This window comes from Anoplopoma fimbria, chromosome 11, assembly GCF_027596085.1.
Source record: "Anoplopoma fimbria isolate UVic2021 breed Golden Eagle Sablefish chromosome 11, Afim_UVic_2022, whole genome shotgun sequence".
NCBI classification, from domain to species: domain Eukaryota; kingdom Metazoa; phylum Chordata; class Actinopteri; order Perciformes; family Anoplopomatidae; genus Anoplopoma; species Anoplopoma fimbria.
This window is the reverse complement of record NC_072459.1, coordinates 21,268,055-21,282,599: the sequence shown is the minus strand read 5'-3', so window position 1 is coordinate 21,282,599 and position 14,545 is coordinate 21,268,055. Positions and strand designations below refer to the sequence as shown.

At 42.6% G+C, this 14,545-nt stretch overlaps 1 protein-coding gene across 4 annotated transcripts in view; it reads left to right on the top strand.

Moving 5' to 3' along the window:
• The window catches only part of LOC129098062 (serine/threonine-protein kinase N2-like), a 32,029-nt gene extending 18,003 nt beyond the window's left edge, over window positions 1-14,026 (top strand). For all 4 annotated transcript variants that reach the window (XM_054607013.1, XM_054607015.1, XM_054607012.1 and 1 more), the window contains 21 exons: window positions 309-609; window positions 1,744-1,889; window positions 2,001-2,121; window positions 3,440-3,585; window positions 4,808-5,021; window positions 5,149-5,343; window positions 5,468-5,577; window positions 5,675-5,818; window positions 5,934-6,009; window positions 6,853-6,994; window positions 7,627-7,717; window positions 9,411-9,502; window positions 9,953-10,025; window positions 11,200-11,291; window positions 11,419-11,595; window positions 11,745-11,807; window positions 11,901-11,977; window positions 12,066-12,208; window positions 12,486-12,593; window positions 12,732-12,812; window positions 12,888-14,026. In XM_054607013.1, the coding sequence (XP_054462988.1) occupies window positions 309-609; window positions 1,744-1,889; window positions 2,001-2,121; window positions 3,440-3,585; window positions 4,808-5,021; window positions 5,149-5,343; window positions 5,468-5,577; window positions 5,675-5,818; window positions 5,934-6,009; window positions 6,853-6,994; window positions 7,627-7,717; window positions 9,411-9,502; window positions 9,953-10,025; window positions 11,200-11,291; window positions 11,419-11,595; window positions 11,745-11,807; window positions 11,901-11,977; window positions 12,066-12,208; window positions 12,486-12,593; window positions 12,732-12,812; window positions 12,888-13,091 (2,796 nt within the window). In that variant the 3' untranslated portion in view covers window positions 13,092-14,026. The remainder of the gene's footprint in view (window positions 1-308; window positions 610-1,743; window positions 1,890-2,000; window positions 2,122-3,439; window positions 3,586-4,807; window positions 5,022-5,148; window positions 5,344-5,467; window positions 5,578-5,674; window positions 5,819-5,933; window positions 6,010-6,852; window positions 6,995-7,626; window positions 7,718-9,410; window positions 9,503-9,952; window positions 10,026-11,199; window positions 11,292-11,418; window positions 11,596-11,744; window positions 11,808-11,900; window positions 11,978-12,065; window positions 12,209-12,485; window positions 12,594-12,731; window positions 12,813-12,887) is intronic.
• The last annotated feature ends 519 nt before the right edge of the window (window positions 14,027-14,545 follow it).

Here is a 14,545-nt window from a genome sequence, read left to right as displayed (position 1 = left end):
TTCATCCCACAGCGTTCCACTTCGTCAGAACTGTGCGGGGCGACCGTTACCAGCTTTGTTTGTCGTGACCTCGGCTCAGCAGCTCTCAGCTGGATTTCACCTTTTGATTCTGTTTCGCTTTTAACTCAAATAGAAAAATCCCACTCATATACGCAGTGGGCTATATATGGTTTACTTTCTTTTTCATATTTGTGCTATTTCCTGCACACGTCACAACACCTCCTTCATCTCCGACTCTGCCTCTAGCTCCTTATCCTTTTGTGCCTCCTCCCTAACTGTCGTACCCTCCTCCTCTTCTCCTTTTTCAGAGCGATCCAGGGGGGTTGTCGGTGCTCCAGCAACTCGGTCTGGACCAGAACTCTGACTTCTCCGACTCCAGCGTGCAGCAGCGCCTGGACGAGCACCGCGAAAGGATCCGCAGGGAGATCCGCAAGGAGCTGAAGATCAAGGAGGGCGCGGAGAATCTGCGCAGGGCCACCACCGACAAGAGGAATGCCCAGCAGGTGGACTCGCAACTCCGCAGCTCCACCCGCAAGCTGGAGTCCCTCCATACTCAGCTGCAGGAGCTGGACGCACACATTGTGGTCAAGGGCCCTGATGACAACAAAGGTACAGTGATCACCATGGAGAGGTGGTTTATAAGCTCTTCCACTGTAGGATGTGCCAGTTGGAACATACTTATGGTGATTTATCCTAGTGGACCATGGATGTCTGTACAAAATGTTAAGGCGATTAAGGTTGTTTAGGTGAACCAATCAGCCATTGCCACACAGCTAGCATACCAGTCACATAATTCCTCAATTATGTCCTAGTGCCGGGCGATATGGCCGACAAATGAAATCTCAGGTTTCTTCACACCACACCTGATTACGATTTGGATTGATTGATTTTATTTTCCTAAAAACAAACAAAAAAGACGATTAAAAACCATAGGTATGTGAATAATCCCTTTAACAATAAATGTAATTAACAAAAGCAAACAAACAATGTGAAATGCCACCGCGTCTGTACAGTAGTCTTTCTACCGGGGCCCCTTTTTCTCATATGAGATACGTGCAAATGACTCCGCTAACCTGTTTTGTGAGCAAAACTCTGAGGAGCGACTTCTCAGCAACATGAGAATAGCTGGTCGACATTAAAGGCCAGCCCAGCGAAGTGATCAGGGACCGAAGATATCGCTAGCTTTGGTGCTAACCCCCCTACAACCTACGTTTTTTTTCCCTATTTTTAGTTTAGAAAAACATTTTAAAAATACATTTAAAACTGGCAGAACTCCTGTGGTGACCTACGGGAGCTCAGGGAAGCACCGGCTGTCATTCCCCAAGTCAAAGTGAAAATCTGTTTTTAAACATCGGTGTAAACCACAAATTAGAAATAATTCATAAATAAATAAATGTTCCAAATCACTTCTTGTTTGTCTTTACATTTCATTTGAGGCTCCTTAATGCACCAACAAGGACTGATTGATTTTCAAAACTGTAGCTATTTGCAACTGAATTGCCACCTGAGAAATTAACACAACATTCTTAAGCAAGTGATTTTTAAACCACATTGGCATACACTGAAACCAGAGGCTCCTCAAAGGCAGGGAATCAATATAAAAACCTTTGTATGCATTGGCAGTAGACAAGAGTAGTAGATTATGGACTAAAACATCAGTGACTTTAACGTTATGTGCTACCTGAAGACAACTACACCAACAGTGACCTAACTGCTTACCATCCGACCCCTCCTCTTGCCCAGATGCCCCCAGGTCTCCGGGGTCGCTCAATCGGCCGACGGCCAACCAGCAGCGCATCGCAGCTTTGGAGCGGCAGCTGAACATTGAGCTGAAGGTGAAACAAGGAGCAGAGAACATGATTCCCATCTATGCCAACGGAGGTACCAAGGTATTCATCTGGCTCGACCGTCGGCACTTTACTATCCACTGCAGATTCTGTCATATTTAGCTCCTTTACTCTCTCCCTGATTTCCTCCCGTGCTTTCTGTCGCCTCCACAGGACAAGAAGCTTCTCCAGATGGCTCAGCAGATGCTGCAGGACAGCAAGACAAAGATCGACATCATCCGCATGCAGATCCGAAAGGCCATGCAGGCCACGGAGCAGTCTGAAGACAACCAATGTATCTATCACGCTTTTTGGTTTTTTTATCCTCGCTCTTATCTTCCGATTCCACTTTGATCCCACCTGTTACTCATATAAAACTTATAAACACTGCATATTTTATGATGCGGGTGGTAATGGATCGATTCCTGCCTCAGAACTTCACAGTGTACAGTCTTCGAGTCAACACACACACACACATGCACATATTCCATTACAGCCCTCTCACTCTCTCAGGTTAGAGCCTTATTGATGTTCCTGCATCCCCTTGATGTTGCCCAACAACTAAAAGCCATGCCTCATTTAACAGAGGTTAGAGACGAGGCAGGGCAGATGCAGGGAGCCAGGAAGGGAGTGAGACTGAAAGGGCCGAGTCAGAGATGACGACAGAGGGAAGGAAGGAGTCGGAGATGAAAAGAGAGAATAAGCAGGGAAGGAAACGAAAGCTCAGAGCGGAAGAAAGAGCAGCAGTGATCCTGGAAAGGACGTGCTCAAGCCCCCAATGGGAGTTAGTTTTCTCTCCATTCTCCTTTATTTTTCTCATTTCAGCTCTCAGCTTTTGAAGCTGCTATGATTATTATTTTTTTATTAACTAGGGATCCGTGAACTATGACTGAAAGGTGTCGTGAAAAACTCACAGAGAATTGTCAGTCTACAGATCGCGTTAATTCAATTGAGCTTAATTGCGTTTTCAGCTCATTGTTTTGATTTTCTGGCTCACAACTTCACTGGTTTAATTTACTCATCCACTGACACCCCTTTTTTCCAGTACAATTACAAGTAATTACATTTGGTTACTTTCCAATACTAAGTACCGATATAAGTACTTAATAATACCAATACAGTTCTAACAATGACTTTGATAATACAACATTGTGTTTTTGTTTCCTGATACAATCAGAGCATAGTTCTTTGCAGTAGAGATGTTAATAATCAATCGCTTAATTATCAGAAATAAAGATGATATGCATTTAACAAAATAAATATTAATTATAAAAAAGTCAGAGGAGCGGCTTGTCACATAAAGGAGAATAGCTGGTCCACCTCAAAGGTCAGCCCACCTTAAGTACGCAGGGGTTATTGCTAGCTTTGGTATCAGATACAGTTGTATTGGAGTAGTTTTATGAGTACATGAGCACAGTATTGGATCAAATAGTGGTTTAGTTCATTCTCACAGCTCTCATCAGGGTGAGTTTATAATTCACCATATGTACATAAAAGGTGATAACACAGCAAACCTCAATTACTGTGACCAAATTTGTGAGCAAAAAATCTGTTGCCAAACCATTGCCCCCCTTGTTCATGCGTTGTTGACTAAACCTGGCACTGTGTCCCAGGTAAGCCGGACATGTGCGGGATGGAGTTGCGTGTGGAGGAGCTGTGGCATCACTACCGGGTGGAGCACGCCATGGCCGAGGGGGCCAAGAACATGCTGCGACTGCTGGGAGCAGGAAAGGTCCAAGACAAGAAGGCCATGGCTGAGGTCAGAGAGCCGACAGGATTCAAACCTACTCCATTCAATTCACTGTTCCAATGTCAGGCTCCGAAAAATGCTTGTTAGCGTTGATGCACTCCAAATAAACACAGCACATAGACTAGTCTAAATTGAAAAAAAAAAAATCAATTTCACACGTTGCATATTAGTTACGTTTTGTTAATGATTCCAAAGTTGAATGTGTTTATTCAGTTTACCTCATAGATATAAGTATGTCTTACTTGTAGAAGTGCAGATTTTGTTATCTTTGGACAGAACCAGGTTAGCTTATTCCGCCTGATTCCAGTCTTTGTGCTGTGCTAAGCTAAGCCAGCCAGCTGCTGACTGTATCTTTGTATTTGCACGACACAAGAAGACATGAGAGTAGTGCAGATCTTCTCATTTAATTCTCAGCAAAAAATCTTAATAGGCGCAAAATTACGAACTTTTCCATAATTCTTGTAGGTAAAAACATTTCCCCCCATTTTTCCCACATAAACCATCAACTCATTTATATACCACCTTATTATTAATGCCATTATAATTGAGTCTATCTCAAATTCTCTTTCTCACATTTAAATTGTGTCTTTGTATTTTCTAGGGGTGTCCCTGACTAAGAATGTACATAGATGTATCTGATTTGTCAAGTCTTGCCTATAGTTGACTGCTTGTCAAATCCTTATTTTTTTCATGCTCAATGACTTACTCTGTTTAAGCTTTATGTATCAAGAGAAAAATAGTAAAAAATGCTGCCTGTAGTACTGACACAGATCTTAGATTGATATACAGAGAGACGGTTTCTTAACCTGCTTGCTTTTCGTGGTTAAAGATAGAAGTTAACTGTTTTACTGCTAATTTTAGTTCCCATATTATGGAAATCCACAGACAGAAGGACGTAAGACAGAAGGACGTAAGACAGAAGGACGCAAGCATCATTGTTCATAAATTCAAAATTGATCCAGTCCTCTGATGGTGCTACGCTCTTATGTGGGTCTTTTGATTAATAAATGTAGAATTAGCTTTGGACTGAGATTGGTAGTTGAATCATGCTCCTTAAATCGACTTGTCGATTATTCGTGGTCACCCTAAGTATTTTTCCTATTAATTATTATCACCACTGCTCCTGCTGCAACACCCTAATTTCCCCACTAAGATCAACACATTTTTATGTCACAAAAAGAAAACAAACCAAAAAAAACACTCAGTAGAAAACATTGACTGATGTCTGCAGGCTCAGTGTGGCCTGAGCGAGTCGTCCCAGCGCCTGGACCTGCTCAGGTGCTCTCTGGAGCAGAGGCTGCAGGAGCTGCCCGAGGACCATCCCAAGGCCTGCCTCATCAAGGAGGAGCTAGTGCTGGCCTCCTCCCCGGCTTTCAGCTCCCGCCACAGCACCCCCTATGTCCACAACCAGTACAGCACCATGAGCAAACCATCGCCACTCACAGGTAGACACAGAAACTGTACTGTTGGGAAGCTGAATTAGTTTTAACCTTTTAGTTCCTTGTTTCTTTTTTCACTTTTTTTTTATTTTATAAGCACTGATTTTTATATTCAAGTTTTTTTTCCTTCCAGGTACTCTTCAGGTGCATCTCCTGGGCTGTGTGGGGCTGCTGGAGGTGGTCCCAGGGCGGAGCAGAGGGACCCCGCTGGTTCTTCCCTCTTACTCTCTGGGAGACGGACGCTCCTCATTCAAACTGAGTGGCCTCTACAGCCGCAGCACCAGCAGCATGAGCCTGAAGATCCCCGGCAAGAACGAGGAGCTCTCCTGTGAGTGTGTCATTTATTTTGTTTCCTACAGGTGCCTTTAGATGTCCACAGTGTATAATATGTATTATAATGTGGACTTTTATGCTAAAGACATGCTGTTAAACAGATCCTGTGTGTTTTCCAGCGGAGGTGAGTGCAGTGCTGAAGCTGGAGAACACAGTGGTGGGTCAGACAGTGTGGAAGACAGTTGGAGAGCAGACCTGGGACCAGACGTTCATTGTGGATCTGGAGAGAGTAAGTCACAGCATACTCTCAGTCTAAAACTTGATGCTGGACCAGTGATCAAACCTTCACGTTTCATCCCTGGTGTTTTATTTTTATGTGGGATTAGTCCAGGGAGATGGAGATTGCAGTGTACTGGAGAGATTACCGCTCCGTGTGCGCTCTGAAGTACCTGAAGCTGGAGGAGTTCCTAGACAACCAAAGACATCGAGTCCAGCTGGAACTAGAGCCACAGGGGCTGCTGCTGGCTGAGGTACAGGACACACACACACACACACACACACACACAGTTAACACACACGTGACAAGTAAAGTGTATCACATTTTAGCCCACACAGCTCCTTATAGCAATATTGTGTTGGCCATAGGTGATTTTCTTCAACCCTGTGATAGAGAGAGGCCGAAAACTACAGAGGCAGAAGAAAGTCTTCTCTAAACAGCACGGTATGTTCAAGTACACACACACAGCCACTGAAATGAAATGAAATGGACAGACATGGATGTAAACTACAACTTGACTGGTTGGTGGAGGCTTTCTGTACAACCACAAGGTGGTAATTCTAGTTTATTCCGTCTCTGCACTTTGGAAAATATATATATTTTTGGCCACAAAGTCAATGTAAGTTTTATACTTCATTATTTGCATTTGTTTAAATTCAGCTTTACCAAAAGCTAATAAAAGGTTTAAATTGTCTGGCCAATAATGTCCTGGTTTTAAAATTTGTCCCAATTTAAATTGTAATTGAATAGCCCTTCTTTAGCAGTTCACTGCAACCTAAATAACACCTGAAAAACCAAATGAATGTTCAGTTAAAACTAAATATTACTGTAATATAGATCACTTATTCACAACCTTGAGGTCAGGTAAAAGCACTTCTACCATACAACAAACAGTGATGATGATACATTTCATTAGTTTGAGTTATTTCGAACCTTTTGGGCCAATGATAATTGAAGAACGACATAAACAGAATGGTTTATCAGTTACAAACAAGCAGTGCCTGCCTTGTTTAAATAAGTAACAGGCCAAATGGGTTGAGAGACGGGGTAGTAGATAAAGTGTAAATGGCTTGTGGTATTTTTATGGAACTGGGATTATAAACATTAACAGGAAATGCAAGCTCAGCAGTAGACCTTCCTGCATCAGATGCTGAAGTTAGCATGAATGGATCCTCTTTAATTTCCTCTCGCTAGAAAATACAGACCATAATGAGACGTAGCGGCAAACAGCCACTTAAGTGGTTTACTGTTCATTTACCCAGTTATATTCCACTCTGTGTGTTTCAGGTAAAGCCTTCCTGCGTGCCCGTCAGATGAATGTGGACATCGCTACCTGGGTCCGCCTGCTGAGGAACGCCATCCCCAGTGGAAGCAACTCCCCAGCCTACACTCCCAGTTACACCGGCAACACACTCACACAGATCACTGGGTGGGTAACCAGTATGCCTGCTACTTCACAAAAGAGACGCTTAAAAATGCTTTAAACTTTTTATTTTAGATTTTATGTATATATTTTAATATTTGAAATTATACATGCAGGCTCAACTTTCTGGTGATAGATGAGGCATTAACTGCAGAAATTGTGGGAAATAGCACACTCTCAGGTTTGGTGCTAAAAGTTATCTGCTAGTGATACAATTTGTGATAAAGATGTAATTAATCAACCAATTTGCCAAATTACTGTTATTTGGCCTCAATGAACTGAACCCTTTTTTTTATCTGTGCCAATACTTTTTTTTGCATAATTCTGTGAAGACACATTAAGAGACATGTTTGTTTCAGGATTGCGTTCATTAATTTTTCTTATTAAATCAATGAACTAGCCGTTCCATCCTGTGTTTGGGAAAAGCTCAATAGTCTGAATATCTACAATCAAATCAAGTTGCCTCTAGCTTTTAAAACCTCAACACACGGGCAACGTACTTGTGCAATAGAGCTTATTGTTCATGAAGACACATTAGTTGTTTTTCTCCCACAGCGTTGTAACAGTATCAGCAAAGGGCTTTAATTTGTGCCTTTTTAACAGAAAATCTGATTTGTTTTTCTCATGTGTCTGTGCAGAGAAATCTCAGTGGAGAAGCTGAATCTGGGCAGTGACTCTCCTCCCAAAGCTGAAATCGGTAGAGACGTGGTGGAAGCACCGGCTCCCTTGGTGAGTCAGAGGGACCGAGGCCAAAGAGGAAGGGTAGCAGACAAGAGGACTTTCAGACGAGGGGAAGATGGGCATCTTGACACTATCATGTTACTATTTCGCTCACTTCCTACCTGCAGCCTTTGGCTTGGAAACAGTGCTCTAGTCATAGGCCGCCGAACTGTGTGCTGCAGTGAAATCTAAGTCAAGCATGGCAAGGACAGGATGAATGATTAGAGAAATGGAGGACAGAAAACTCAGGGAGACAGCTTTAATGAGACCTAATTGGATGGAGGGGAGCTTTAATTCGATCAAGGCCAAATCCACGTTAGTTTCACAGTGAGAAGAAAACAAACTGCAGAGGGTGATAATGTGGGAGAGAGGACTGGAGAGGTGGCATGAAGAGGAAGTAGTGTAGAGAGAGAGAGACAGAAAGAAGAGGGGGGTGGAAATCTTGAGAAAGATAAAAAAGATAACAAAACATAAGTTACAACAACAATAGGACCGTAGAAAAATATTTTATTTTCTACAGACGTAAAAGTTGTAGGGAGAAACTACAGCTTATTGCCCCCAACCTTTTCACATAACATAACCTATTGATGGTAAAAGTAACATCACACAAATGTTTACAGTGAACTGCACCATACTAATGCCAAAATGCCATTGTGATCATATTTTTATATAATTGTATATTACATTATTTGTTAACATTTTTTAAACTTGTGTGCATTTTCAGTTCGCTACAATTTTTATTATTTTTACAATAGACCTAACTATTTGTTTATGCAAATGCATACGCCTTTAAATGATAGTGACTTTCTTTCATTTAACACTATTTTTCAGGGTATTTACATCATGATCTTTTAATTTAGATCCTTTGATTTAATAAACAGTTAATTGGTTCTTGATACTAATTATAAAGCTTTCTTTTAAAGTAAAAGTTGGATTTTTATTTATAAGAATGCTTTCTAAATTTGGCACACAATTACCAAAGATGATGCCTTGCCTTGAAAACAGAGATAGTTTTCTTAAAATCAACTTCTTTCCACAAAATCCAGCATTTTGGAAAACTTGCATGAACAGTTTATGTACCAAATAAACAATAATGGGCCTAACACTGAGCCTCGAGGCACTCCACAACTAACCTTCAAAAATGTTGCATTAATATAACATAATACTGTACATCTTATCATTTAAATTATTTTCCCTCTTATTAACTTATACATTTTTTCTTACATCCTGTATTATTACACAGTCATTGTGGACCTTGTGCAACATACTTTGGCAATGCAGTGCTTAGTTACGGTCACAACAATAAAGCCAACTTGCATTTTGGAGACCAGAGAGGCAGACACACCAAAATAGACAAGCACAGAGAGAGTCAGAGGAGTAGAGTGCCTGTGGCAGATGGTGTGTTCAATGGGGTTGAAGTATTATGGGATTAATTACTCTGATGTTTTTTTTCAGAGAACTAATTAGTAGTGAGCAAGGAGTGTAGTGGACAGGAAGAGGGGAGGAGTGAGGCTGTCAGCCAGCAGGGGATCTGGCAACCGGTAGTGATGAGCATCAATGGCTGAAGGTCATTAACAATGTCGGCAGTCATTTCTCCTTCATTTTTGGTTTCTCCCCTTTATTTCTTTTTCCCTCCACATACACTGATTGTATTGGTGTTCCAATATGTCCCCTTCTTCTTTGTGTCTGCGGTGTTTCACAGGAACAGACGGCGGTCATTGAGCCCCCGTCCACACCGGATGTCCCTGTTCACGAGCAGCCAACCAGATCGCAGTCCAAGAACTCTTTACGCAGGTGCAAACACAAATGGGACCTATATCTCTCACACACACACACACACACACACACACACACACACACACACACACACACACACACACACACACACACACACACAGAAACCACATCTGAGCATATCTTTCTGCATTATGGCCAACACAGCTTGACACCAGAAACACCTCCCGCACACAATATGGTCCTGTGTTCCTACCTCTTTTTTTTATAACACGGTAGTAAAGCCAAGTTATCATTATAGCATATGAAATACTTGCTGTGATGCAGATCAGAGTCACATGCTAAACATCGTTAGCCTGTTTCATAGCAAAACACAACATAGATACTATGGAGGTTTGACATGTAGTGTTTTTACAGTCCTGTTAAGTTTATGAGGCACATTTAAGTATGACATCCTGTTATGTTTTGTTGCATGCAGTGTGTATGATCTGCCTATAATCCTTCTCTTAGGCCAAGCAGAGGCCCTCTGTGCCTTCAGGACTTCAAACTGGTAGCAGTCCTCGGCCGGGGCCACTTTGGAAAGGTACTCAAACTTTTATTTCCTTCATAGGATGAACACATCGTGCACTGCTAATCTAAATGCACATGTGTCTCTTCACAAAGTACTTAAATTCTTCAATATGTTTAAATATAATTGATATATATAATATCATTTTATTTATCTAGTTTTATGCTCTTGGATCTTTATCGCAAAATATTTTAAAATGCACAAGCAATATTTTTATACTAACAATATTTTACTATTTTATGTGAAAGTTAACAGTTGTAGTGACAAATTCACAGAGCGTTATCAACCGACTAACGTTTCAGCTCATTGTTTTGGTATACATCCCACAACTTTAATGTTTTGAATAGGTTAAGTTTTCTTCATCGCTCGCACTGAATGCATCACGTGATGGGAGTCAAACAACCTCACTTTCATTCATTTAAAATTAAATATTAAGTTAGTTTCAAGCTGAATAAGGGATAATTCAACAACAATCCTAATGATGGCAGATAACTCATCGGTAGAGAGAGTGACACCGTGTCCTAAAGGCAGGTGATAAGTTACTTTATGTACATAAAACTACGTACCTGTCAAACTGCAGATGTAAGAATTTAAAAGATGACTGCATAGTACTTGCATGTCATAAAACAGAGAACGCACGATTTATATTGTGATATTTACTGAAAAAGACATACAATTGTAGTCAACAACAGCAAGAAGGAAACATTCAGGGGATCTCCCTCCAGCCCACTGTAACACATTCAGGATTTTATCATATGGATAACTCCTCATTCCTGGTTGTTCCTCGTTGATTGTGACGCTTTCAAAGAGAGCGACAGGAATAAATAGAAACAGGGCGTCCAACAAAAGTTGAGCTCAAAGCGGCGTGCTGCAAAGTGCTGCGTCAAGGGCGGCCAGTTAGGACGCATTAAGAACATAATGCGCAAAAATATATATATATTCTAATATTTCGAATCCATGTGTCTTTTATAATGAATATTCGAAAGTCACTTTTTGCCAAAGGCCTAATTTTGATTCACTCTCATGGCTCTCTAAACTTTTACACATGCAGCAGAAGGCCGCTGCTGTCATGCCATGTCATGCCATGTCAAAAGCTCTGATAAACCCACTGCACACGACCCTACACCATGTTCGTTTCTCGTCTATTTATAAGAATTGTTGACAATAACTAAAATGTGAATCTCTCCAGGTGTTGCTGTCGGAGTACAAAAAGACAGGCAGCCTGTACGCCATCAAAGCCCTGAAGAAGGGAGACATCGTAGCGAGGGATGAAGTGGAAAGGTAACTGCATTTCACAACGCAGTGCTCCCTCACCTCAACCAAAATGTCTCCACGCCACGAAGCTCATTCATCTCGTGCAGTAATCACTGTCTCATGCATACCCCGCCTCCCCTCTGTCTGTCTCCAGTCTGATGTGCGAGAAGCGGATCTTTGAGACCGTCAACGGCTCGCACCACCCCTTCCTGGTCAACCTGTTTGCATGTTTCCAAACACCAGAACATGTGTGCTTCGTCATGGAGTACACGGCAGGAGGGGACCTCATGATGCACATACATGCCGACGTCTTTTCTGAGCCACGTGCTGTGTGAGTTCTACTGTGTGCGTGTGTGTGTGTGTGTGTGTCTTGAAAAGCTCCATGCTCCATGTTTATTCGTAAGTTCACCCATAGCTGTGTGAAGCGCTAATATGTACCAGTGTATATATATGTTGAATTCTCCATCCTTTATCCGACAGGTTCTACTCAGCTTGTGTGGTCTTGGGTCTGCAGTTCCTTCATGACCATAAGATTGTGTACCGGTGAGTACTTAGATAATAGCACATACTGTACAAGAAGGATGAAAAAATAGTCCCTCAATATTTGGCATAAATCCAAATCCTTTTCGCTGTCAGGGATCTTAAATTGGACAACCTGCTGCTGGACACGGAGGGTTTTGTGAAGATAGCAGACTTTGGGCTCTGTAAAGAAGGTGAGTGTCTGTTATTTCTTAATCATACCGGTCCCTGATATCAGTCCTAAAATCTACTCCACCCTCACACTTTCTTCTTCCTCTTAAGGCATGGGTTATGGGGACAGGACCAGCACATTCTGTGGGACTCCTGAGTTTCTGGCCCCGGAGGTGCTGACAGACACATCGTACACCAGAGCAGTGGACTGGTGGGGGCTCGGGGTGCTCGTCTATGAGATGTTGGTCGGTGAGGTGAGAATACAGAGCTGGAGTAGTTCTTTTAAATGACCGTTATTGTGTATCAAAGATCCATAATAGTGACAGATGGGTTTTGGCGCGGGCATCCTGTCTTTGTTTCCCTTAAAGGAACACAAGCTTGTACAGGCTGAGCTTAGGAGGTACTGTAATATCCAATCTTTGATAGACTGGTATTATTTGTCATTTAATCTTAAATCAAGGCTGTTGGACATAGATTTCATTGAGGTCTAATATGTAATGCGATGCAAACTAATGTGTCTGTTTCTCTCAGTCTCCGTTCCCAGGCGACGATGAGGAGGAGGTTTTCGACAGCATAGTGAACGACGAAGTGCGCTACCCTCGCTTCCTCTCCACCGAAGCCATTGGTGTCATGAGACGGGTCAGTCTCCGCCCACTGACACTTACTTTTTTTTCTTGTATTGTTGAAAATATGCAAATTTAAGCATGGGACTACACATTTTAAGTCTTTTATCACAAAAAATTTAAGGGGGGGGAATTGCTACTTTATGTTTTGTAGTTGCTGAGGAGGAATCCGGAAAGACGTCTGGGCTCTGGAGAAAAGGACGCAGAAGATGTGAAAAAACAACCATTCTTCAGGGTGAGACTTTAGATCTTTCATTCTTAATGTCACTGTGTGCACCTTGGTGAGAAACTAAACCTTCCTGTTGTTCAGGGTATGGACTGGGAGGATCTTCTTCAGAGGAAGGTCTCGCCCCCGTTCGTCCCGACCATCGGAGGAAAAGAAGACGTCAGCAACTTCGACGTGGAGTTCACAGCCGAGGCTCCCGCCCTCACGCCGCCCCGCGAGCGCCGCACCCTCTCCCGCAAGGAACAGGACCACTTCAATGATTTTGACTACGTCTCCGACCTCTGCTAGGGTCAGGGGTCACAGGGTCGTTAGCTGCCCGCTGCCAGCTGCAGACTCTGAGAGGTGACAGAGATGAGAAGGCTGACTACGGCACAGAGACAGAGGAATTGGAAGAAACCCTTCCTCTCCGTCTGTCTGTTTGTGATGGGACAAAGACCTTTCTGGGCCGATGGCATGTGAACGGGTGTCGGCGGAGTCGGATCGCACACATACGCAGTGTCACGGATCTGCTGACCTCTAGTGATCTGCAGATCCCTGACACTGCTTGGCTTTTAGAGGAGGAGGAAGTGGTGATGAGGATAATCCAGATTATGTAACAGATGGAAGATGACGGTCCCTGCTGTCTGTCTGACACGGTGAAGCACAGTGACAGAATCAGTGATCGTACTGAAAACGCTCAGTGAATCACAGAGTCAAAGAGTCAAAAGTGATTATTCTGACAGGGAGCAGTTTGTCTCTTTCCTGTCCTGCTCTTGCTCTCGTCTCTTGTCCCTTTACCTCTGCTGTTTGTTGCTGCTACGTGTGTGTTTCGTTGTGTTCGGTGTCCCTGCCTCAGTCATGAATGTATCTACAACAGCTGCAATCATGCACCATCTGCACATTACCACATAGGGGAGCCAGAGGAAGGAGGGACGCCAGAGCTGCTGCCTGTTGATGGTGTCACAAAAAAAAGCAGAGCAGGTGGGGGTTCTACCAGAGAGGGAGGGGAGCTGTTTGTGTGTCCGTGCTCAATCTTACGTAGGACACTTCTTCATCGTCTTCTCTTTCCACTGTTTTTCGGTACAACACAGATTTTTTTAACTACAATCATTTCTCAATGACGAAGCTTTTACAGATTTGTGTTCTTTTTGTGATTTATAGTTTTCACCCCCCCATCTTGTGTTTCCTCCTCTGTCATTTGCTGGTGAAATATGTTCGAACTGTGACTCAGTAAAGATGTGAACCCAACACAGAAGCATTGATACATTTATTTTGCTTTCAGTTGATCGGTACTTATTAAGGAAAAGTGGTCATCATTCGATCCTTTTTGAGCTCACTTTAACTCTAAAGCCTCAATATATCTCTTCAACTACGTGATGGATTGCAATGAGATTTTTTATTTCATGGTCCCCAGAAGATAAAATGTGCTGACTTTTGTGGTCCTCTGTCTTCTCCTCTAGCGCCACTATGAGGTTGACTTTTTGGGTTTCTAGTGAAATGTCTGAACACATATTGGGTGGAATACACTAAGCTAAAGTTTTTGGGAAGTTGTTCAATGGCTCATCAAACCCAAAAAGTTTGACTTCCCAGTGTAAAATTCAGATAAAATGACCCGGATCTTCCAGTGATCTTTTGCATCCATGGGCCCGTTGATCAGACGCAGTAGCGTTTCCTCTAACTGTTTATCAGACCACAAATGAGACATGGACTACACCCCACGTTTCCCCCACCTTACTCCCTGTCACTGAGGGAATACTTTGCTG